At 38.3% G+C, this 27,083-nt stretch overlaps 2 protein-coding genes and 1 long non-coding RNA gene across 3 annotated transcripts in view; all 3 read right to left on the reverse strand.

Moving 5' to 3' along the window:
• The window catches only part of LOC140697291 (uncharacterized), a 79,044-nt gene that overhangs the window by 34,773 nt on the left and 17,188 nt on the right, over positions 1–27,083 (reverse strand). The gene's annotated exons all lie outside the window — the stretch shown is intronic.
• LOC140697523 (olfactory receptor 2A2-like) lies at positions 9,503–10,435 on the reverse strand. The gene has a single exon (XM_072965374.1). The coding sequence runs from the start codon at positions 10,433–10,435 to the stop codon at positions 9,503–9,505; it is 933 nt and encodes a 310-aa protein (XP_072821475.1).
• LOC102531398 (olfactory receptor 2A2-like) lies at positions 24,316–25,248 on the reverse strand. Its single transcript, XM_006210101.3, has 2 exons — positions 24,997–25,248; positions 24,316–24,951 (listed from the first exon to the last, which is right to left on the reverse strand). Exons 1-2 carry the CDS (start codon positions 25,246–25,248, stop codon positions 24,316–24,318), a joined length of 888 nt encoding a protein of 295 aa, XP_006210163.2.

Below are 27,083 nucleotides of genomic sequence, written 5' to 3' on the forward strand. Positions count from 1 at the left end.
TCTCATTTTTCAGACTTACAATTAAGAAAAAGAAATTTTTCCCAACATTAAAAAGCGTATTATTTCTCATTTTATATTACCTGGTGGAGACATTCCCAGTAGCTTCTTTAATAATATATCTGATAACTGATTTCCATATATCATTGCTTGGCACTCTGTGAACTGATATTTCTTTCTTTCTGTCATCACTGAACTAAACCTTTAGTTTTCTAGAGTTGCCATCACAGCGTACCGCAGACTATGTACCTCCAACATCAGAAATGTGCTTTCTATTGTCCTAGGGGCTGGATGTCAAAGGTCAAGGGTTAAGGGGGTTGGGTTCTTCTGAAACCTCTGTCTCTTTGGCTCGTACATGGCAGTCCTTTCACTGTGACTTTATATGGTTTTCCTCTGTGTGTGTCTGAGTCCTAAGCACCTCTTCTAAAAGACACCCGTCATATCATATTGGTGCCCATCCTAATGACCTCATTTTAACTTAGTTACCTTTTAAATATGCAGCATTAAATGCAGTCACATTTTGATGAACTGACTGTTAGAACTTCAACATTTATATTTGTGTGGGGAACACAATTTAGCAATAAGAGCTAATTATTCTCACTATAGCTATCTGTGATTAACAGACTCAAATCAACTTGTCTAATATTTACGTGTCAGGCTCATGACTTGGTATTTCTGACTAATCATATCTTTGAGGATATAACTCAGCATAATATTGCCCCTGCAACTTACCTATCGACTCGCAGAGACATCATAATAAAAAGAAAACTGTTATGTGGTGCAGTTTGTTGCCTGTATAAATATGTGTATGTGCCCTTCCAAGCCTTCTTCAAACTGGTGCAATCTATTATTTTCTTCCTCATTTACTTATTAATGAGCTTAAAAATACTTGTCATGTGCTAAACATCAATTGACTACAAAAACTGTTTTCCCACAACACTTAACTGCTTTGTTGAGAAAGGAAATCATCAGTGCCATCAGAAGCGAGTCCAGGCTTTGACTGCGCGCGTTGCAGAAGCACACGGCTAGGACCACGTTGTAGCACTTGTTTAACGGGAAGTCCACGTAAGCCTCACGTTCACACAGGCTTTCTTCCAAGGGCTATTTTCCAAACAGTGCTCAAGAAAGTAGAGGGAGCTGAAATCCCAGCAGAGGTTGGAGTAAAGGGCAAGGAAGAAAGCTGGTATTTTAGGGGGTGAGATTTTAGAGAGGAAGTGTATATGTTGAAAAAGATTCCTCAAAATACGTGGAGGACGTTTTCTCAAACATTGCTCAAGTCCTAACTCGAAAAATGTAACTGAAATACATTTATGTTAACAAATCTAAAACCAAAAAAATAGATGAACAACAAGTTTATACTGTATAGCACAGTGAACTATATTCAATATCTTGTAGGAACTTATGGTGAAGGAGAATATGAAAATGAATATATGTATGTTCCCATATGACTGAAGCACTGAGTTGAACACCAAAACTTGACACAACATTGTAAACTGACTGTGCTCCAATAAAAAAAGTATAAAACCAAGCCCTAAAAGGAACAAGGTGAACTTCAAGTTTAATAAGCTTTATAGAGAAAATACAAAGCCTCATTAATCTTCATATATTGATAAAAGTCTACAGACTTTGTAATTTATCATTCCAAATGTGAAAAGGAAGAAAATTATCAATACCTGAGAGATAAAAGAACGAACAGAGAAGGTCTCAGATATGACAAAGATATTGAAGCTACAAGAAGGACTTCAAAATAACTGTCGTTTATATCAAAGAAAATGGGAACAAAGACACACAAAATTTTAAAAGTATAATTTCAATGAAGAATGAGAATCTATGGAAATAACCATATATTCATTGTTAAGGAGTAAATAATAATATGTGAAATTAAGAAAACATTGGGTGGATTTAACAGCAGACCGGATCCAGTTGAGAGCAGGATCAACAAATTCAAATGAAGATCAACAGAAAACATTCGAGGAAAAGCATTCAAAGAAAAATAATGAAAACATGGAGACGAGTCTGAAAGATGTATGGGGATGTGTTTAAAAAAGGCTAACCATCCTCAGGAAAAAGTCAAATAAAATGACACAGGAGTGGCCAAGATGCTGGAGCAGGATGACCCTGAGTCACTCCTCCCACAGGCACAGCAGAATTCTAAGTGTTGACAGAGCAAGTATTGATGCGAAAGATCAGAAGACTAGCAGATCTTCCACAGCTAAAGATATAAAGAAGGAACCACAACACGACGGGTAGAAGGGGGAGGGAGATACTAGAGTCAACCCTCACACCCCCAGGGGGACGACCCACAAACAGGAGGATAACTGTGACCACAGAGCTTCTCCCTAGGAAGCAAGGGGTCTGAGCCCCACATCAAGCTGCTCCCTAGCCTGGGTTCCTGCACCAGGTAGACAAGCCCCGGAACATCTGGCTTTGAAGGCTAACAGGGCTGTTTCTAAAAGGCTGTGGGAAATTGACTCCAGGCTTAAAGGGCTCACACAAAATCTCACAAACTCTGTGACCCAGGGTAGATGCAGTAATTTGAAAGGAGCCTGCGTGAGGATCACCTGCTAATCTTGGCCTCCTGGAGAGGTAGGAGGCAAATGGAGGTTACGCTAGGGACATAGGCATTAGCAGCAGCTACTTTTAGGAGCTCATTCTCCCATGAGGACATCAAGGCTGGCTAGCCTCATTTTAGATTTCTCCTTCTTGCATACTAATCCTGGGACCTGGCCCCATTCACCAGCCTACACCACCAGTACTTTGATGCCTCAGGACAAGCAGCGACATTGTGCCACTCATGAGCTGGCTGACTGCCTTAAGACCCTCTGAGCCCAGAGTCTCCCTGGGACCCAGCCCTCCCTAGCCGGGGTCCATGCACAAGCAAGCTGGCACTAGCCCTGGGAACAGCCTCACCCAGCAATGTGCAAGCTTTGGCTCCAGGTGCCCTGAAGCCCAGCCCCTCCTACTAGCAGACCAATGAGAGCTCCAAGACACCTTTGACCAGACAGCCAGTCATGTCAGGAACTGGCCCCACCCACTAGCAGGCTGACACTGGATCTGGGATCCCAGGCTGCACAACTACCCACCCCGGAACCTGTGTCTACCCACCAGCAGAGCAGCACTAGCTCAGGGCCCCTTTGGCACTTGGCAGTCAGGTGTCTCTTGACCATGTCCGGCCCATCAGTGGCTATTGGGCTCTGCACAAGGCAGGGCCTAGCAACAAGCAGAACGAGGGGTCGGCAATGCCTGCCAGACCTCCACGTGTGAACCCTGCCTCAGCACAAGGACCCATGTAGGCACACAAGTGGAACCCCTAGAGCAGGTAGCTCTAGGGACAGAGAGCAGTGTGCTGCTGGAACATACAGGATATCTTCACAAAAGCCACATCTCCAACGTTGGGAAACATAACCAACCTACCAAACACGAGAGAGAAAAACGTCCAGTTAGGCAAAATGAGGCAACAGAGTAGTAAGTTCCAAACAAAGGAATAAGATAAAATGCAAGAAGAACTAAGTGAAATGGGGATAAGCAATTTAGCCAAGAAATAGTTCAAGGTAATGAGCATAAGACGTTCAGAAAAAGGAAAGCAGTGGGGACAGTTTAAGAGACATCTTGCTCAATATCAAGTGAACGAACATTTGCATTATAGGGTTCCCAAAAGCAGAAGGGAGAAAGGGGCAGAGAACATATCTGAAGACATAATAGCTGAAAACGTCCATAACCTGGGAAAGGAAACAGACATCCAGGTTCAGGAAATGCAGAGATTACCAAAGAAGATGAACACAGAGAGAAACACAACAAGACTTGATAACTTTATGACACTGATGACAGACATTCAGGATGACACAAACAGATGGAAAGATATACTGTGCTCATAAATGGGAAGAATTAATATTGTTGAAATGTCCAAACTACTGAAGACAGTTTACAGATTCAGTGCAACTCCTGTCAAAATACCACTGGAATTTTCACGGAACTAGAAAAAAAGTAATCCTAAAAATTTTATGGAAACACAAATGACCCCAAAGATGAAACAATCTTAATAAAGAACAAAACTGAAGGTATCACACTTCCTGACTTCAAACTATACGACAAGGCTACAATAATCAAAACAGCATAATAGTGGTACAACAAGAGGCATACATCAATGGAACACAATAGAGAGCCCAGAAATAAACCCACAGTTACATGGGCAGTTAATCCATGACAAAGGACACAAGAGGACACAATGGGGAATAGACAGCCTCCTTAGTAAATTGTGTTGAGGAAACCGGATAGCTACATGAAAAGGGATCAATGTGGACTACTCTCTCATGGTATATACAAAAATAAATTCAAAATGGCTTAATTAATCAAATGTAAGACCTGAAACCATAAACCTCCTAGAAGAGAACACAGGCAGAATACACTTTGACATAAAACACAGTAGCCTATTTTTTGGATCTGTCTCCTAATGCAAAAGAAATAGAAGCAAAAATAAACAAATGGGACCTAATAAAACTTAAAAGCTTTTGCACAGTGAAGGAAACCGTGGACAAAATGAAAAGAAAAGCTACGGAACAGGACAAAATATTTCTAAATGAAATAAACGGTAAGGGGTTAATGTCTAAAAAATATACACAGCTCATATAACTCCATATTAATAAAACAACTCAATCAAAAAATGTGCAGACCTGAATCGACATTTTCCAAAAAAGACATATAGATGGCTAAGAGGTACATGAAAACATGCTCAGCATTTTTAATTATTAGAGAAATGCAAATCAGAACCACAGTGAGAATGACCTCACACCTGTGAGAATGGCTATCCTCAAAACGTCTACAAGTAACACATGCTGGAGAGGATGTAGAGTAAAAGAAACACTTGTCCACTCTTGGTGGGAAACTAAATTGATGCAGTCAGTATGGAAAACAGTATGGAGTTTCCTCAAAACCCTGAACATAGAACTACCATAGGATCCAGCAATTGCACTCCTGGGTACATATCTGGTAAAAATAAAACAGAAATTCAAAAAGAAATATGTACCCCAACAGCAGCACTACTTACAATACTCAAACTATGAAAGCACTCAAAGTGCCAACAACAGACAAATGAATAAAGGACATAACACACACAATGGAATGCTACTCAGCTACCTGAAAGGATAAAATTCTGCCATTTGCAGCACCATGAACTGACCAAGAGAATATTAAGCTTAGTGAATTAAGTTAAACAAGAAACATACATACTGTATGTTATCCCTTATACATGGAACTTTAAAAAGAATGCAGACAAATGTGTATGTACAACAGAAACAAACTCACTGAGATAGAAAGAAAACTAGTGGTTACCAAAGGGGAGAGGGCAGAGGGGAGGGGCAGATGATGAGCAGGGGATTAAGAGGTCCCGCCCACTGTACGTAAGACAGGTGAGCAACAGGGATGTGCTGCACAGCACAGGGAATTACAGCAATTACCTCGTAATACTTTTAATGGAATAGAACCTGTAAAAACACTGAATTACTATGCTGTACAAATGAAAATCATTAATATTATAAATCAACTATACTTTAGTTTAAAAAAGAACCTTCTAAAAAACATAAGTAGTACTCTGACATTGATTTCAGTGGTTGTTTTTTTCTTTTTGGATATGTCATCTCAGGCAAGGGAAGCAAAAGCCAAAAGAAACACATGGGAATACATCAAAATAAAAATCTTTTGCACAGCACAGGAAACTATCAGCAAAATGAAAAGGCTGCCTACTGAATGGAAAACAGTATTTTCAAATGAAACATTCATTAATGAATTAATATTCAAAATATACAAAGAACTCATACAACTCAAGATCGAAAAATTGTAAAACTTGTTTAAGAAAAATGACAGAGAATCTGAATAGACATTTTGTTTTTCAAAAAGACATATAGAGATGGACAACAGGCACACGGAAAGGTGCACAACATCACTGATCATAAGGAAAATACAAATCAAAACTGCAGTGAGGTGTTCCCTCACACCTGTTAGCATGACTATTATCAAAAGGCAAGAATTACAAGGGGATGTAACATTATATTACAAGGGGATGGAACATTACTCTGCCATAAAAAAGAATGAAATTCTCTCATTTGAGACAACATGCCTGGACCTATGGCTATTATGCTAAGTGAAATAAGTGAGACAAAGACAAATACTGTATATTTTCACTTACATGTGGAATGAAAAAACCGGAAACTAGTGAACAAACCTAAGGAAACAGAAACAAAGATATAGGTACAGAGAACAGATGGTTGGCAGAGGGGGTGGAGTAGGGAGAAAAAAGAAATTGAGGTGAAAGAAATTGTAAGGTAGAAACTTCCAGTTAATAAATAAATAGACAAATTATGAAAGGTACAAAGTGGGAAATACACTCGACATATCTTCATATACTGATAAACTGCAACTAGACTTATCATGGTGATCATTTTTAGATTTATAGAAATATCAAATCACTATATTGTGTAGCAGGAACTAACACAGTGTTAGGTTAATTAAATCTGAAAAGCAGACTATCAACCAATCAATCAAACTCATAAAAAAAGATCAGGTTTGTGGTTACCAGATGTGAGGTGTGGGGACTGGGGGAACTAGATGAAGGTAGTCAAAAGTTACAAACTGACACTTATAAGACAAGGTGTGAGGGAAGGGATACACAACATGATAAACATAATTAATGTGCTGTAATGTTATGTATGAAAGTTCTTGAGAGAAAATTGTAAGATTTTTCATCACAAGGAAGATGTTTCTTCTATTTCTTTAATTTTTTAACCTATATGAGATGTTGGATGTTTACTAAACTTGTAATAAAAAGTTCACATTTTATGTAAGTGAAATCATTATGCTCTACACCTTAAACTTATCCAGTGCTCTACGTCCATTGTATCTCAATAACACTGGAAGAAAAAAATTGAAATTAAATAAATTAAATGACACAAAAGGAAATTTTGAGGGAATTATCTCAGAGGATTTTTCAACATGATAAAGGTTACGTTTCCCTGGATACAGACAGCTCGGCAAATCACAGGCCGGATAAATGGCACTAAAGCAACACTCAGGCATATCACAGTCACACTTCTGAAAACCAACGACAAAATAACATCCAAACTCACCTAGGAAATAATCATACCCATTACCATCAGGGAGCATTTCTATCAAATGGAAAAAAATATTTTCTTCAGTGTTTCTTGCAGTTTACCTACAGGCAGTGAACACTTAATTTTGCCTTGTTTTAGTTTTTTGCCCACACTAGGTCCTTGAGATTTGGCCCTAACTATTATTTCTCACTTGGATTTATTTCCCAGTAAGTACAGGCAAATTCAGGCTCTCAGAAATTTCCTTTCATTAAGCATTTACTCACCCTTTCTTTGCTCCCAGGTGTAGCTTCAACTCCTAATTTTGTGTAAGTTAATCATCAGTGATATAAAAGTATCATTCAGTCAATCAGGCTGCTGCACTTTAGATAGAAGACTTATTTGTAAGCCTTGCTCTTACGATTACTGTTTTTAATATTAAAAAAAAAAGATTTAATGTTAAATCTTGCCTCAGCGGGAACTGGAAGACATTTAGAACAAGTATCCACTCTTCCTCCCTCCAAAATAGAAAATGACAACCTTGAACTGAAAATCAAAAACTCTTCAAAGTTAAAACAGAAAATGATAAGTTGCATTTCATTAAATTTAAAAACTTCTACTCTGTGAAAAACGCCGGTAAGAATATGAAAAGTTAAGCCACAGGCTGGAGAAAAACCTTTGCACGTGTAGGAAAAATGACTTGATTCCAATACATACAAAGAACTCTTAAAACATAATAGCAAAAAGAAAAAAAACCACTCGATTAAAAATGGGCCAAAAACTAACACGCACCACTTCAAAGAAGATATACAGATGGCAAAGAAGCATATGAAAAAATGCTCCACATCTCTATCATCAGAGAAACACAAATTAAAACAACAATGAAATATCAGCAAATAATGGCTAAAAATTAGAACACTGACAACACCAAACACCGAGTAGGATGCGGACCAAGAGGAACGTTCATATATTGCATACATTCACTGCAAAATGATACAGTCACTTTGAAAGACAGCTTCACGGTTTCCTAACATGCTAAACATACTCTTATAATACGGTCTACCATTTGCACTACCTGGTGTTTACCCAAAGAACTTACGTCCACAAAAAAATCTGCACAGAGATGTTTAAAGCAGTTTTATTCATAATTGCCTAAACTTGAGGCAATCAAGATGTCCAACAGTAGGCAAATAAACTGTGGTATACCCAGACACTGGAATAGTACTCTACGTTAAAAAGAAATGAACTATCAATAAAAAAAGACATAAAGGAATCTTAAATGCATACGAAGGGATTGCAGGGAGCCAATGTGGAAAAAACTGTATATTTATAACTCCCACTATATGACATTCTGAAAAGCCAAAACTACGAAGGCAGTTAAAGAAGGTCAGTGGCTGTCAGGGATTAGTAATGATATTTACGGTGATGAAACTGCTGCGTATGATAACATAATGGTGGGTGCGTGTACTTATACACGTGTCCAAACACATACAATGTAGAACACCTTGAGTGAACCCTAATGGAAGCTACGGACTTTGGGTGACAATGATGTGTCAATGCAGGTTTATGAATGACAATGAATGACCACTCTGTGGAGGGATGTTGATACTGAGGGAGGTTATGCATGTGTGGAAGCAGAGTATATGGGATATCTCTGTACCTGCCACTCAATTTTTGCTGTGAATCTAAAATTGCTGTAAAAATAAAGTTTATTAAATAAAAATGGGCAGAAGATGTAAAGGGACAGCTCACCAAAGAAGACAGACAGATGGTAAGGAAGCACTTGCAAACACATTCATCATCATATGTCATCAGGGAATTTCCTATTAAAACAAGAATGCGATGCCACTGTCCATCTAATAGAATTGTGAAAATCTCAAAAAAAAATCTCTGTATTGTGTAAAAATTTGAAGTGCCTGCCATGTCTCTCAGTTGTCCCGATAAGGAGTCCAAACTGCCACTCCAATCAGGCCTCTGAGGCAGGCAAGACAGAAAAGAGACCCTCAGACTCCTTCACACCTCGGAAATCTAAAAAGTAGGATGCGTGGGCCATTCTTATCTTTTTCTCTTGAGGGAGAGCTGGGAGTTAGGAATTTCCTCTTGATCCCAACACACTGGGTCAGGGAGGAGAAGCAGCCATGGCAGGCAAAACGCCATCCATTTGCCTAAAAGCTTTACTGTATCTCTCTTCTCGGCTTTGTGCTAGTTCGGGATGCTGCAACCTCTTACCTGCCTTCTGGCGCTCTCACAAAGACAATTTCATCTATGTACGTCATCTCCATGGAGCAGGGGGCTTGGCAACTCCTGTTCTGCCATCTTGCTGGTGTTACTCTTGGATAATTTTCATCCTTAAGTCATGTGTTTCTCGTAGGGGAATTTTCTTCAGTATTAGGGGGAAAATCCACTAACCATAATTCTACCCTCCTTCACATTGTCCTCTCTTTCTGGAATACTCTGTGGAAGGCAGCCTTCACTTGAGCATTCCTTAGACTGTAGACAAGGGGGTTCAGCAGTGGGTTGAAGAGGGTGTAAAACAGGAAAAGGATTTTCTTCTGCTCATCTCGTTGACTACTCTCTGGGACCAAGTAAACCATCATGGCTATGCCAAAGTAGAACCCCACCACACAGAGGTGGGAGGAGCAGGTGGAAAAGGCTTTCTTGCGGCCCTCCTTGGACTGGATCTTCAGGATGGCCCAGAGGATATGCACATAGGACACCAGCATCAGGGAAAGGGGCCCAACTAAGATAAACACACTTTCAGCAAAGAGGAAGATGTCATTGATCCAGGTTTCACCACAGGTCACTTTGAGGACAGACTGAATTTCACAGAAGAAGTGGTTCACCTTCTGGGGCCCACAGAAGGGCAATCTTAGAAAGAGACTTACTTGTACTATGGCCATGGAAAGTGTACATGCCCAGGATGCGATGGCCAGGACCGTGCACACTCTCCAGTTCATGATGACAGTGTACTGGAGGGGGTGGCAGATCGCCACGTACCTGTCATAGGACATTACCACCAAAATCAGGCACTCTATAGAAGAAAAATTCAAATTAAAAAACATCTGCATTATGCATAAGACAAAGGAGATCGTTTTTTTGTGTTTCACTAGGTTTGCCAGCAAATTGGGCAAATTGCTGGAAGCATAGGACATGTCAATGATGGCAAGATGAGAAAGGAAGTAGTACATGGGGGTGTGCAGTCTGGGGTCCAGGCAAATGAGTCCCAAGATCATGCCATTTGCCAGTAGGTTGAAGGTATATAACAGGGAGAAGATAACAAAGAGGAGCAATTCCATCTCTTCACTGAGCTGGAATCCCACCAGGATGAACTCTGCGATCCATGATTGGTTGCCCTCCATTCCTAACGACAGTCTGTAAAGAACTGAAGTGTGATGGAGAGGTCAGAGCCAGACATTAATGAAAAGTAGAGTTATTTATCTGGGGTGAGTCAGAGGAAGTTTGTGTTCTTGTCCCTAATACACTGAGTATTTTTTTGGCCAATATTTCTCTGACTTTTCTTTTTTCTTTTTACCTTTTCTTGAGAAGTAATTCAACTTTTCAGATAACTATCAGAATTATAAAACATACTATTATATACATTTTACCAAATTTTTTTTACTGTTTGCCTTATTATTTTCTCTATATGTCCATCATATTTTCTGTAAACCGCATAAGAATCAAGTGCAACCATATTCACATATTGGTAATTTGTTCCTAAATTCTTTTCATTTTTCCCACAATAACAAGGATATTCACTAATCTGTTCTCCGTATAATTACCAAAATCGGGATATTAACATTAACATGATTCACTAGTCTAAATACACCATTTTCTGCTTGTGAAGTCTAAGGTTCAAGTTCAATATCACATATAATACTCATTTTCTCTGATATTAAATAGTTACTTAGCCTTTCTTGCCATTTCACTGATATTTTTGAAGAGTACGAGTTCTTGCTTTGTATCATGTCCCTCAGTTGGGGTTTTCCATTGATTGTCCACGTTTTAGTTCATATTAAACATTTTTGGCAAAAAAAAAAGGGTCCTTCTTAATGCCTCCCATTAATACACAGATAATGTTAATTTGTCCCGGTATGGATGGTGTTAATGTATATCATTGGCTAAGGTTGTGTCTCCCAGGTATTTCCATTAGAAAATTCTTAATCTGTCATTTTTAAGTACTTTCTTCTTTCTGGCTTAACAAATTATCTTATACTTACCTTCAAGATTTCCCACTTCAGCTTGGAATCAGTTATTTCACTAAAATTTCTGTTTCCTTTCAAAGCAATATCTGTTTATTAGGTATTAAACAATTTTTATCAAAATTATTGCAAATTTGATATCTTCATTTAATAGGGTATTATATAATTTGGGACAGCATATAAATTGTTAAGGAGATAATGGATTCTTTACCCATTTAATCCTAACACATTTTTATTGACTTCTTTTGGAGAGCCAAGTAGTTTTTTGGAAAAAGCAGATTTACAATCCCAAAATCTTATTAATTATTTGGGGGTTTTTTTGTTTGTTTTTCTTAGTATTTGGACAATTACAGGCTTTTGGAAATTTTAGACTTATCTATTAAAATTTCAGTAATCTGGTGCATTGTGTTAATAAAGTGGCATCTACCTCATATATAACTTTTACATCAAGTTTTCTCAAATGTTTTAGAAAACATGAAATCGATAAGTTATTAAAGAGATAATACATATGTGAAACATTCAGCCAAATGTTTTCATTGTTAATAATTTGTGGATATAGTTTTCCATTATTCACTGTAAAAATATTCTCATATACATTATTAAAATTATATAAACAGTTTTTCTTTATTCATTTTATTTAGAATAATACCATGTACATTTTGCATGTGAAGTATTTCTCTGCAACATACATTAAACATATGCATACTATTTTTTGCACATGGATATTTTATATATGACCTTCTAACGAGGTTGGTGCAACATAATTCTATGGTGACTAAATTTTACACATTTATTTTTGCATACATTTTATTATTTTCTTATACTAAATGCCAGGATATGAAAGTTCTCAGTCAAATCTATCTACATTCTTTCTTCCTGCCTTCCTTCCCTCCTTCCTTCCTTTCTGCTTACCGATATATTTTCAGATTGCCTAAATAAATTTTCTCCTTTCCAGTAAAGGCATTAAAACAACAGCAGCTCAAAGGTTTGAGTGATGGGCATATGTGGTTCTCTACACAGTCAGTCCTGTAAGTGTGCTGGGAAACTTTAAGCTCTTTCTCCATCTCTAGGCAGTGGGATTGGGACTCATTCTATCCTATGTTGTGGTAGGGCAGATATTTCTATCAAAACAGTAATCCTGAGTCTCATCAATAAGCCACTTTAGATGACAGCCTAGGGAAGTGTCTAAGAAATAAGTATACTGCAGAACTGACATAGTTTCAGCAAGGCAAAGAATTTACTGCAACTGTTATCAGAATTCTGACTTCCGGTATCACAGGTTACTCTATCAATGTATTTCTCACTTGAGTAAGATAAGCTCCTTTATTCTTTTGTCCGTATCAGAGACTTCTCCAGAGGAAACGCCAGCACATGAGGCCTCTACTGCTTCCAGATTATGCAAAAACAATAGAGTTGGACTAATCTGAAGGACCACTACTCAACCGCAGTGGGAAGAGATGATGAGAAAGCCGCTGAAGGACAGAAGGTCCACGCTAAAGCTCCACAGGCTGGATGTGGAAGCCATTACTACAGTGTATTTAGTAATATAATTACAGTGGTATATACTCATTATATATACATACACACATATAGATGTAATCGAGATTCATGTAAGAATTCATAAAGTATGCCCCTATGGTATTCTTCTGAAAAAACTATCTCTCAGCCAATTGCAATTACAGATATGCCCACAAACAGCAGTAACAGGATTCTCATGCAGCACTCAATTCATTCAATTAGAGAAAGAACAGTCAAACTTGTGGGCATGATGGTGGCTAAACAAAACATAAGTTGCACAAATCTTGACAACGTAAAAATAGTATTACAGGAACCAACAAAAATCAGCAGGTATGAGTGGAGAATTATGAGAAATCATAAGAAAACAAATCTCCCCATTTCTGAAGTGGGAAGTTAAGAATCAATGGTCTAATTTAAAGAATATTCTTTATACACATTAAGATTTAGACTTCAGTTTCTGGCAAGATGAGAGACCACATACCCTACCACAAACTCTTCTATGGAAAACAACGAAAGCTATTCATGCGCTGAGACAGTCTGGATTCAACTATCATTACTGAAGGAGATTCTAAGATTTCATTTCAGGCAGACACGATATGATCCCAGAAAGAAAGTTCACATTGTAAAAAGAGATCAAGATCAATGACAGAAGCACATACATTTGTAAAGCTAAGTAGATATTGACTGTACAAAGAATACTGGCAATGCCATCTGGTACCTAGAACAAGACGGAACTAAATTCGTCACAGTAGGATATATGTTGAGCAGGGACTGGTGGGAGTTACAAAGTTCTAGTTTCCATGCATTTTGATGGAAAAGTGCAACTACTGACTTTCATTAGCCATTTTTTTCCACCCAGAGTTCGTCACTCCACTGTACCGATAAATTAGGCCCATGTGCAGTACGTAGTCACATACATAAACTGAAAGATTCTGTTAAAAAACAAAACAAACAAAACAGTACGGGACTGAAAATGGTCATTAAGTGAGACATTAAATGTCTTTACAGACCAACAGGTTAAGACTACATCTGAGTAAGAAGATCAAGAAAATATTAACACCATGTAGGAACACTGGTAAAAAAATGGAATAGAAAAATAAAAATTATTTCTCTCCATAAAAGCAACAAATAAAATAGAAAAATCTGTCAGAATAAACTTCTATGAAGTTCTGGGATCTAATCAAAAGCTAGAGCAGCCAGAAGAATGCTTAATATAGACAACAAACAAACAAACATGGCTGAATGTCAGTGGGAGGGAATTGTAGCAACTGAACTCACCCTGCCTGACGCCACCCCCCACTTCCTAGCCCAGGGCCGCCCTGAAGAAGGCAGTGTGCATTGCTGGTACACACCCAGTACCAGAGGGAGCAGAAGAGACTTTACAGTCAAATAATAATGGTTGTTTTATTTGACCTGTTTGGTGGCTCCTTGAAGGATCTGCTCAAAGGACTTGCCTTTCCTTTAACTCAAAACTCTGCCAGGGCTGAGGCAGAGACCCAGAAGCCATGTGCTGAAAACATTTAAAGGCAAAAAAAATATTAGCTGTTGCCATGTGAGTGCAAGAAACAGCATTTGGTAACAACAGACTGACTAACTTTAAAATCCTGAGTGGAAAGACTTGAAATAAGATGATTTAGTAAATGAGTGATGTGAATAGCTTCAAGATCTTCCTGGGTAACTAGAGGGCCACACACATGGCCAGGGCTGGGAAAATGTTCACAAGGGATCTGAAAATGTCCTAACCCCTCACTGCTGTCTAAACTTCAGGCTCTGTAAAGGCAGGAAGTCATCAGAGTTGTAAGTGACCTGGATGAGGGATAAAGACATACCCCAACATATAAAATGAGCCATTTACAAAAATATGACTGGAGGTTGAAAATATCTGAAGCACGGCTGGATAATGTGCATGTACAGCAGTCAGTACACTTGCTGGCTCGCTGGATTACTGAGCCTGGAACATCCATATATGATATGCCTCTGCATCACAGGGACATGGAGCAGGGTGAAGAAAACAAAAATTCAAAACCACGTAACAAAAATCAAAGTTAAAATCAAATAGTATTAATAAAACTGTTAGACTCAAAATGTGTTTTAAAAACCAATTTTCAAACAAACAAACAATTTTAATGCCAAAGACGTACAAATTAAATAATTGCAACGTCATATTCACTCAAGATGAAATAAAATATATAGAATAGCTTACAAAGAATCTAACAAGAACATGGTTAAAAGTTACAATAGGTCAATGAAAGCACAGTGTTTACTTAAATTCCTGATAAATTATAAGCAATACAGAAAGTGGGAATAAACAGTCATTGCATGTTATAAAAGGATCTAAGAGACATCCTGCATGTAAGTGGAGTCATTCATTTTTTCATACTCAAAAAAGAGGATAAAACATCTGAAAATGACAGAGGGAAATAATGCACTGAGCGAGTGTATTAAAGAATCTACCTAGATCTCAACATAGACATGGATAAATTATTTTTAAAGATGTTTTGTTTTATTCTATTCTATCCATTTATTTTTCTTTCAGGTATACTGAGTTATAATTGACAATAACACGGCATAAGTTTAAGGTGTACAGCATACTGATTTCACTTACATACACAATGAAACTATTACACCAATAAGTGTAGTGAACAGCCGTCTTCTCATATAGATACAAAGTAAAAGAAAAACTATTTTTCCTTGTGAGAACTTTGAGATTTACTCTCTTAACTTTCACATCCAACATATGTCAGTGTTAATTACATTCATCACACTGTTCGTTACACTCCTAGTACTTGTGTATAAGTGAACGTTTGTACATGTGGGCCACTTTTATCCAATTCCATTCTCCTGCCTCTGCCTCTAGTCCTACAAGTGTGATTTATTTTTCAATGAGTCTGGTTTTTTGTTTGTTAGTTTGCTTTTTAAGTGAGGTATAATTGACCTGCAGCACTATGTTAGTTCCAGGTGCACAACAGAGAGATAAATCCTTGAAAATTCAGTTTACAGGCATGAATGAGAGGCTGTACATAACCAGGATGAAATGTCCAAAGATAGATAATAAAGGATATAATGAAGAAGCAATAATTGAAGAAGTTTCACCAAAAAGTACCACAACTGAAGAAAGATTAAACTAAGTCTCCAAACTGATAAAAATGTATTCTGAAAGAGTACAATAAAGGTAAATGCACTCAAAAACATTGGAGAACTTCTCACAATTGAAGATAAAACAAATCTTTAAATGAAAAACATGAGATTAAGAGAAATAAAAATAACTTCTCAATAAATATAAATGAACAATTAAATGCTTGTTGTTTTCCTCTTTGCAAAAAAGTTTCTTAGGGTTGGCATAACAAATTACAACTGCAGTTTTTGTTTCATACGTTTTGTAGTATTTAATAAAAGCTATAATTTCATTTACCTCTTAAAAAGGTTTGTTGCACTATTTTAGTATTTAAATGTTCCAACATTAAAGGGAAATATTTAAAATCACTAACAGTAAGAGAAAATACCTACCTACAAACAGCAATTTCACTGACAGATTTCTCATCAGTAGGAGGAGGTCTGAAGACAGTAAGGTACTATCTTTAATGTACCAAGAAGCAGGGAAGCTCTCAACCAAGAATTTTATATCTGTAAGAGCTCCCTTGTATGAATGAGAACAAAGTGAGTGTATTTTGTATACAAATTATGAAAGTTTAGAGCCTAAAGCTCTTTAGTATACTAATACATATTATTCCTCAAATGACAGAAGTGAATTTACAATTAATCAAATACATACAAATAATATTGAATAAACATTGTAATAAAACATCGTCTCATATTTAATGACCTATTGGCTATACAATAACCATTTTGCTATTTACAAATGATCAAAGTAAAATTTGAAAAATAAGTAAATGAAGTAAGAGAAGTATCTGAAAGTAAAGGGTGCTGAATCCTTGAAGAGGATCATCCTACTGGATAACTTTAAGTTTATTAGAATAAGTCACTTATTTTGATGTTACCACATGAAGAACAGCATCCAAAAATGATAAAGAATCTTATGGTTTCCAAAATTATGGAGCAATTGAAAGTATTATCAATCCAGAAAAGAGGGTAGAAGGTAGAAAACAGAAAACAAGAAGCCAAAACATTGGTTGATACTCAGAAAACAAAAAATACGCTGATAGAAAAAAGCCTATGTACATCCATTACTGTATTAACTGTAAGCGAATGCATTTATCCATCAAAAGATACAGATGATCATATCAAGTTAAAAACAACAGATCTAGTCACAAGCTCCTTACAACAGCCACATCTAAATGTAACTGCAACATACACACGCATCCCGAAGCAAACAAGACTGATTCACTGATTAATAAAATAATGAAAAAACATGTTTCATGCCAACAGTGAATGGTAGTAGCAATACTGCTATCAGACCAAAGCACAGATGGGCATATACGAGGTACTACTAAGTCATAATAAAATGAAAAACACTTAAGTGTATCAATGTATGTTGAGAATGATGCAGCAGATCTATGTAAATGAACTCAAGTTTCTAGCCTGTTTATCACATGAAAAGTGTTAAGCAGGTTTTCAACAACAGGAAGGCAGATTATGGTGGGACAGAGTTTATAATGTGGACAAAGTCCACTTTCAAGGGCACTCACCAAAGACAACACTCATCCTTCAAAGCCTCAAACTATAGAAAAGTCTAAGTTTTAATTATTCCCAGTGGAATAAAAAAATAGAGCATTGGACACTGGTTTCAGATATGAGCACTAAATTAAAAAAAAATGAGCGAATATAGACCAAATACAGCACATTGCAGGTGTTGCTTTATTAACGTTTTAAAGTGACAAATGTCTGTATCGTGCACCAGGGAGAGCAGACCAGAGGTTTTCCTATTTCATGATAGTTTACGAGGCTCTCAAGCAGGTTGAGTCAGCCAGCTAGTAAAAGGATCCTAAGGCCCTCGTCCAATTTCAGTGCATGCCTCTAACAATCCAAGTTTTCATTACTAATTTTACAACTAATATAAGCATAAACATCACGTGTTATTTATGTCAGCACAAGAATTAAAAGCCTCCGGAGTGGCTGGGGGTTTTACTGCTAGTCTGGTCTGCCTTTCTGTCCTCAGTTGTCTAATTAGGGACTGAGCAACTTAGTTTAATGTAGAATCAGCTTACTATACATATTCACAAACTTATAGATAAATCAAAACTCAACACTTTTGTTCCTCTGACATTTAGGACCCTGACAACACCCCTGTTTCTTTGCCTTGCAGACACATGCTCTCAAATGCCTGTCTTTCTTCACTGTCTCTCATGGGAGTTCCCATTCGTCTGGTATCAGCTTCTAAGTCCAGTCCCCAGTACATTAAATACGTCTACACTTCATTCTACATTTCAGGCATGCTGTCATGATAGATTAAAAGGATACAACTGTCACATTGCACAATATATAAGAATATGTCTTTTAAGAGAGTCAGTTAATCTATTTAAGTTACTACCTAATTTTAATATATACGTAGAAAAGCTTATTTAGTAAGAAAATAATAAACATTAATAAATATTGTATTACAAGATGATTATCAGAGGGCATTCTCTTTATATTTGTTGCTCCTGAAACTTCTCATATCCAACCTGGTGTCTGCAGAGTGATCAGTGCTTCCTTGACTTGCTGCAGAAGTGAACCCCTTTGCTCCAGCACCTCCTACAACCTCACCGGATTCTGACACCCTAAAAGCTCAGGAGGGGGCTCCCTAGAACGACCTTCCAGTCATTGCCTGTTAGCAGACCATCACTTCTGGACTTCTACACAGCAAAAAGTCACACTAATATGAACATGAAAACCCTGTTAGCCTCAGAATCAGTAACTTGAATCTTAAGTGTTTAATGCTGAAAAATGGATTGCAAATAATCCAATTTTTGCTGTTTAGATGAAGGTGTTAGAAATCCTATGCCTCATTGTAACATTATAAACACTGACAGGAGTTCCTTGATTCTCTTTTTGCACTTGGTAAAATTTAAGAACGATATATTTTCAATTATTCCATTATTTTAAAAGTTCTGACAAGTAAAGGTGAAGACAATAAAAGCAAAGATATTCACTCAGAATTTGCCAGGTACAAACACACGTGAGGCAGAGAAACTGTCTTTGTAGTAGGGATATTTTACCCTATTTTCACCACCTAGAACTTCCCCCCAAATCTGATGCAGTGGTAGGCATGTTATCCCACCCCAGGAGGTGACAAAGGGTGCCAGATGAGGACATCACCCCTGGAAAGAAACTCTGGAAAGTCAATCAGGTTAAACTCAACAGACAGCTGGACCAGTTTCCCTGCTACGAGGAGAAAGAATAACGGATTCTGATCAAGCAGCTATAAGCTTTTCCTGCCACTTACTACCACCTCCCTCCTGGGCAGCAAAGAAAAGGCTTTCAATGGTCCTCACTTCCCTGGCAGGGGGGCATTTCCAGGATGTGGTGGGAGCACAGGGTCCTCAGCAGAGGAAGAAGTGAAAGGCAGTGAAGGACAAGTCACACATCATCTCCGGCTTCATCATTTGTAAAAGGAGGCAACAGGGTTAAATGGCTCTTATGCCCTTTCAGTTTCACACCATGACTCAGGGACAGCGAGTTTCAGCAGCCCCTTCCCGTCAGCGTGACTGGGGAGGGGCTCTCAGAGGAGTAAGGAAGCTATGTTGAGACAGCATGGGTATCAGGTGTCACTCTGAGACCCCAGCACACTTCAAGAAAGGGGTCTTCACAGAGGTGGCTTTCCTTCTTCCTAAACCTAATGCCAGCCTTCGGTCCTGCTCTTCTGTGAACCATTAATCAATGTAAAGATAAAGATTTGTACAAAAGGGGAATGGGGTGCTATTTCTGGTATTTTTCTCAAATTGGGCTTGAATGCAGAGGAAAACTCACAGGGACGGGGAGTGGTTGGAGCCAAGTCGCCTGCTCCCCGAAGCGAGTTCAGAGGGTGGTGAGTCCCATCTACCTTTTCTCCCTTGACGGAGAGGACGGGGCTCATGGGTGCTCAGGAGCCTCTATATACGTGAGGGCTTTTAGTCTGACAAGACAAAACCAGCCATTCCCCAAAGACGTACCTGTGGAGTCCAGGGAAGAAATTACGAAGTGTCTTCTCACTATTCTGTGCATTTCCCACAGGTATTGCAAAAAGTGCCCCAACTCTCTTGGCTCTCCTTCTTTGCTATCTTTAAGAGTGCGTGTGTGTGCGTGTGTGCGTGTGTGCGTGCCCATGACTGTGCACCTGCTCATGCAGAGAAATAAAAACTCAGGGAGAACAGCAAAGATGTCTGTACGCAAGGGGATCCTGGTATAAAAATTTAACACATAAGTCATATTTTATGTTCCGTAGTACAGTCCCCAAGGATATGAATATTATGTACTTGATCGTCAAATTGTTCCTTCCTCTCCATATTACTTGTGGGAAGACTCGTGATGTAATAAGTGCGACCCCCGTGGAGCTTGTTAAGCAAGCCCCTCAAAGGACTGCATCTTTCCCAGGGCGTGAACAACCTCTGCTGGCTGAAGCGTTAATGTGTAATAATTATGAAAGTTTCCAGTGCAAATATTATTCATTACTTGGAAACTCATGGAGATGGAATGCTATTTCCTCAGTGCTTTCCTGCTTTATCTCGTCCTTCCATACTTGGCCCCACTCAAAAATGTTTTTCCTCTAAATTAATTGACACATTGAATTTAGATGATGCATGGCTTTGCCTGCATCTGCAGATCTAGAGGACAACACACAAACGTGATGACTCAGGTCCCTTAAATTCATCAGTATTCATGTCGACTTGGCCCTCGTTGCTTCCAGAAATCATAGGATATTTGCTTAGCCTTTTCTCTCAGCTGATTTATTTCCTGCTTTCTCTTTCTTTAAACCTCTCTTAAGTCCTTCCACCCATAGTCTTGGCTACTGAGTCAGAGTAACTGAGACCATGGAAGCAGTCAGATGACAATCTCTCCAGTCCCAATTAATACACTGACGGAGTCACTGAATTCATGCATTTATCCCAACTTCTCTGCTGTTTCTACGGGGTTACCTGTTCTTTCTCAGTGACGGTCAGACTACAGCTTACATGAGTCCCATCCCACTTGGCCGACTTAAGAAATTCTCTCCAGCAATTTCTGTCTCAAATGTCTCTGCTCCTATTTTCTCTTGAACACTTCTGGTCAGAATGCGAAATTCTTTATCTCAAAGACACCGATTATCTCTTTGCTGTATCCAATGGTCAGTTCTCAGTCATCACCTGAGTTGACCTGCCAAGGGCACGTACCAGAGTCACCGGCACCCTTGGAAACCCTTTTTTCGCATGGCGATCATGATGCTCCCCCAGTGGTCTTCCTGCCTTTGTGCTTGCTCCACTTTCCTGCTGATTCCTCATTTCCGTCCTTGTATCTGTATAAACTGGCATTCTTCGGGGTTTATGTTTGTATCTCTTTTCTGTTCACTTTCCATAGGCCCTCATGAATCCCAGTAGTTGCAACAGGCTTCATGTACTGGTGTGTGTATAAATTAGTATCTCAAGCCAGGCTTCTTCCCCAGATGCGGTGGTCCAGAGTAAATGTTCACCTGCTGCACATCAGTGTGAATCAGCAGGTCTCTGACTTCCTGTCACCTAGAGTAATGCCAGTGCCCTGAAGCTCCCTAGAAGGCGTCAACTAGAAGCTTTCTTCTTATGCTGTCCCTCCTCTGTCATCAAGAAAGTGCTTGGTATATAATACTAGTACATACTACACACTTTTTTGAAAATGTAATTTCATGTACTTAATGCTTCTGTTTATTTCTTCCCTTCTCCTAGCTGTCTTTGGTGACAGTTGTCAGTTTACACGTATTTTTGTATTGCTAGTTATAAATATTCACTGTATTTTCAGATGTTGGATGTAAAATTCAGTCATGACTCCAAATTTGTATTCGGGCCTATGATTACAGGATCCGCGATGTGCTCGGTTCTCATCCTAACATCAACATTTATAATGTAACTGCGGTTTCCTTTCTCTGTGTCATAGGTTTCTGGTTCCTCCAACCCTGGCCACCCCTTCCACACACTGCAGTGATACCAGATGGAACCATGACGGCAGGGCTGTTGGTCTTCTAGTCTGCCACAGAGCTGGAGGGACGGTGATGGGCACAGTGCACAGGAAAACCCCACACAGCCCACTGTTCCTATCAACGGAGCGGTTTTTCTTCGAAGAACATGCAGTAGATTTTTGCAAGCCTCTGATTTCTGGCTTATGAAAAAATGATTTTGACAAATTTTGTCAGTGTCCTTCTTACTTCTCTGGTTCAGGGAATTTCTGGAATTCTTCACTCTGCTATTCTCACAGACTACTACTTTTGTGTTTTTCTGAAGGAAAATTGTATTTTTTTGTGTATTTGGAAGGAAAATGATTCTTTTCACTATATAAGCTGAGATAAATTCGAAGCTTTCTTAGCAGTTCCTGTTACATGCTGCTGCCTGCTCTGTGGTCCTGATAACTCCTTTCATCTCCTGCCCAATCACACTGCACACTGTTTCACTGTTGGTCGTTGTGACATAAGTTTGGGAAAGACTTATCATAGCGGAGATGTCTTTTTGCTGTTTTCAATTCAATCTGCTCATCATCAGCTTCGTTTCCTTGACTGAAACACACACTCACACACACTCACGCTCTCTGTCCACATAATGGTATTTAATTCCTCATGGTTTTATTTAATTTTAACACAAATTCCGGTTATGTGCTCCTTTTAGAGGATCTCCGAGAAATGCAGGCTTAGGTAACTTAATAGAACTATCTGTGATATTTTTGTGTAATTATGCAAAGGATGATCTTACTTCTTGGAAGATCTCATTTTTCAGACTTACAATTAAGAAAAAGAAATTTTTCCCAACATTAAAAAGCGTATTATTTCTCATTTTATATTACCTGGTGGAGACGTTCCCAGTAGCTTCTTTAATAATATATCTGATAACTGATTTCCATATATCATTGCTTCGCACTCTGTGAACTGACATTTCTTTCTTTCTGTCATCACTGAACTAAACCAACTTTCATGTATTTCTGAGGGGAGTTTATTTTCATTCATTGCAAAATGATACAGTCACTTTGAAAGACAGCTTCACGGTTTCCTCACACTAAACATACTCTTACAGTACAGTCTACCATTTGTACTACCTGATGTTTATCCAAAGAATCTGAGAATTTATGTCCACAAAAAAACCTGCACAGAGATGTTTAAAGCAGTTTTATTCATAACTGCCTAAACTTGAGGCAATCAAGATGTCCAACAGTAGGCAAATAAACTGTGGTATACCCAGACACTGGAATAGTACTCTACGTTAAAAAGAAATGAACTATCAATAAAAAAAGACATAAAGGAATCTTAAATGCATACGAAGGGACTGAAGGGAGCCAATGTGGAAAAAACTGTATATTTGTAACTCCCACTATATGACATTCTGAAAAGCCAAAACTACGAAGGCAGTTAAAGAAGGTCAGTGGCTGTCAGGGATTAGTAATGATATTTACGGTGATGAAACTGCTGCGTATGATAACATAATGGTGGGTGCGTGTACTTATACACGTGTCCAAACACATACAATGTAGAACACCTTGAGTGAACCCTAATGGAAGCTACGGACTTTGGGTGACAATGATGTGTCAATGCAGGTTTATGAATGACAATGAATGACCACTCTGTGGAGGGATGTTGATACTGGGGGAGGTTATGCATGTGTGGAGGCAGAGTATATGGGATATCTCTGTACCTGCCACTCAATTTTTGCTGTGAATCTAAAATTGCTGTAAAAATAAAGTTTATTAAATAAAAATGGGCAGAAGATGTAAAGGGACAGCTCACCAAAGAAGACAGACAGATGGTAAGGAAGCACTTGCAAACACATTCATCATCATATGTCATCAAGGAATTTCCTATTAAAACAAGAATATGATGCCACTGTCCATCTAATAGAATTGTGAAAATCTCAAAAAAAATCTCTGTATTGTGTAAAAATTTGAAGTGCCTGCCATGTCTCTCAGTTGTCCCGATAAGGAGTCCAAACTGCCACTCCCATGAGGCCTCTGAGGCAGGCAAGACAGAAAAGAGACCCTCAGACTCCTTCACACCTCGGAAATCTAAAAAGTAGGATGCGTGGGCCATTCTTATCTTTCTCTCTTGAGGGAGAGCTGGGAGTTAGGAATTTCCTCCTGATCCCAACACACTGGGTCAGGGAGGAGAAGCAGCCATGGCAGGCAAAACGCCATCCATTTGCCTAAAAGCTTTACTGTATCTCTCTTCTCGGCTTTGTGCTAGTTCGGGATGCTGCAACCTCTTACCTGCCTTCTGGCGCTCTCACAAAGACAATTTCATCTATGTACGTCATCTCCATGGAGCAGGGGGCTTGGCAACTCCTGTTCTGCCATCTTGCTGGTGTTACTCTTGGATAATTTTCATCCTTAAGTCATGTGTTTCTCGTAGGGGAATTTTCTTCAGTATTAGGGGGAAAATCCACTAACCATAATTCTACCCTCCTTCATGTTGTCCTCTGTTTCTGGAATACTCTGTGGAAGGCAGCCTTCACTTGAGCATTCCTTAGACTGTAGACAAGGGGGTTCAGCAGTGGGTTTAAGAAAGTGTAAAAGAGGAAAAGGACTTTCTGTTGCTCCTCTTGTTGACTACTCTCTGGGACCAAGTAAACCATCATGGCTATGCCAAAGTAGAACCCCACCACACAGAGGTGGGAAGAGCAGGTGGAAAAGGCTTTCTTGCGGCCCTCCTTGGACTGGATCTTCAGGATGGCCCAGAGGATGTGCACATAGGACACCAGCATCAGGGAAAGGGGCCCAACTAAGATAAAAACACCATCAGCAAAGAGGAAGATGTCATTGATCCAGGTTTCACCACAGGTCACTTTGAGGACAGATCGAATTTCACAGAAGAAGTGGTTCACCTTCTGGGGCCCACAGAAGGGCAATCTTAGAAAGAGACTTACTTGTACTAGGGCCAGGGAAAATCCACATGCCCAGGATGCGATGGCCAGGACCGTGCACACTCTCCAGTTCATGATGACAGTGTACTGGAGGGGGTGGCAGATCGCCACGTACCTGTCATAGGACATCACCACCAAAATCAGACATTCTACAGAAGCAAAAGCCAAATAGAAAATCATCTGCATAGAGCATGAGAAAAAGGAGATTGTTTTTTTGTGTTTCACTAGGTTTTCCATCATATTGGGTAAATTACTAGAAGCATAGGATATGTCGGTGATGGCCAGATGAGAAAGGAAGTAGTACATGGGGGAATGCAGTCTGGGGTCCAGGCAAATGAGTCTGAAGATCATGCCATTTGCCAGCAGGTTGAAGGTATATAACAGGAGGAAGATAATGAAGAGGAGCAATTCCATCTCTTCACTGAGCTGGAATCCCACCAGGATGAATTCTGCGATCCATGATTGGTTGCCCTCCATTCCTAATGACAGTGGGTACTGAACTGAAGTGTGATGGAAAGGTCAGAGCTGGATATGAATGAAAAGTGGAGTTATTAATCTGAAGTGAATTCAGAGCAAGTTTATGGGACTGTCCCTACTTCACTGAGATATTTCCTCCAATGCGTCTTTGCCTTTTTGTTTTTATACTTTTTCCTAAGGAGTAATCAAATTTTCAGGTAAGTATCAGGAATTATAAATAATCATAGTATATACATTTTACTAATTTTTTCATGTTTGCAAACAATCTTGCATATATACATTTATTTTGTATATATATATGGTTCACTTCCTATGGACTACAGAAGAGTTAAGGGCAACCATAAAGCCAACTTATCCCTAAACTGTTTATTTACCCCAAGAACAAGGATATTCACTAATTTATCTTCAATGTAATTACCAAAATCAGGAGCTATAACATTAACATAATTCACTATTGTAAGTACAGCATTTTCAGCCCCTCTGGTCTAAGAATCAAATCCAGTATCACATATATTTTATCTCCTCTATCTTAAAGTTACTTCAACTTTCTTGCCTTAGCAGTGATATTTTTGAAGAGTATGAGCTCCTGTTTTGTGTCATGTCTCTCAACTGGAGTTTTTCATTGACTGTCATGTTTTAGTTCAGATAGTAAATTTTTGGTTGGAAAAAAGTATGTCCTACCTAACCCTAATGCCTTTCATGAATATATAGATAATGTTTATTAATCTCAGTATTGGTGATACTAATGTGGGTTATGTTGTTAAGGTGGTGTGTCCAAGTTATTCCCATTATAAAGTTATTAATCCATAATTTTAAGTACTTTCTTCTTTATGGCTTAAAAAATTATCCTATACTCATCTTGAAGATTTCCCACTTGAGCTTAGAATCAATTATTTCACTAAAAATATCTGGTTCCTATTGAAGAATAATCTTTTCAAAGCAATATCTAGATTTATTAGGTGTCAAAAATATTTTTATCATTATTGTTGCCAAATTTCTACTGTCCTCTACTATCCTTGTTTAACAGAGGATATAAATTGGGACAGTAAGTATGCTGTTAAGGCAATAATGGAGTCAATTTTGCTTGCCTAATCTTAATATACCTTACTGACTTCTTTTAGTGAACCAAATCTATTTTGCTAAATTAACATCACTGTTAAAAAATTATCTCAATTTTATATGGTAGATTATTTTTAGACAAAATTATATGTAGAATCTCAAATTATCTTTTTTTGGGGTTTGTTTTTCTTTGTATTAGGTAATTAGAGTATCTTAGACGTTTTAGACTTACAAACTAAAGTTTCAGTAATCTGGCTCATTGTGTGAATAAAGTGGCACCTATTTCATATGAGATTTTGACATCAAGAGTTCATAAGTCTTAGAAAAACATGACATTCAATAAAGGCTAAAGAGGTAATACTTACCTGAAACATATGGCCAACAGTGACCATTGCTAATTATTTTTATAGAGTTTTGTATTATTCACTGTATACATTTTCATAATATAAGTTATATTGACAGTATTATTTATTTCATTTAGAATCATTATATACATTTTTCATGTCAAAATATTTCTATGCAACATACTTTAAACATTTGCAACTATTTTATTACATACAGATATTTTAATTTATTTAATACATTCCCTTCTAACTAGACTGTATGTAATATGCCATGTATTAAGTTCTACACTTTTTTTTATCTTTTATTATTTTCTTATAACATATCCTAGACACGGAAGTCCTCAGTCAAATCTATCATCTTTCTATCTGTATCCATCACCAACACCATCATCATCATCTATAAAAGGCAAACAAGTGAAGAAAGAATCAGGA

Source organism: Vicugna pacos, chromosome 7, assembly GCF_048564905.1.
Source record: "Vicugna pacos chromosome 7, VicPac4, whole genome shotgun sequence".
Taxonomy (NCBI): Eukaryota; Metazoa; Chordata; class Mammalia; order Artiodactyla; family Camelidae; genus Vicugna; species Vicugna pacos.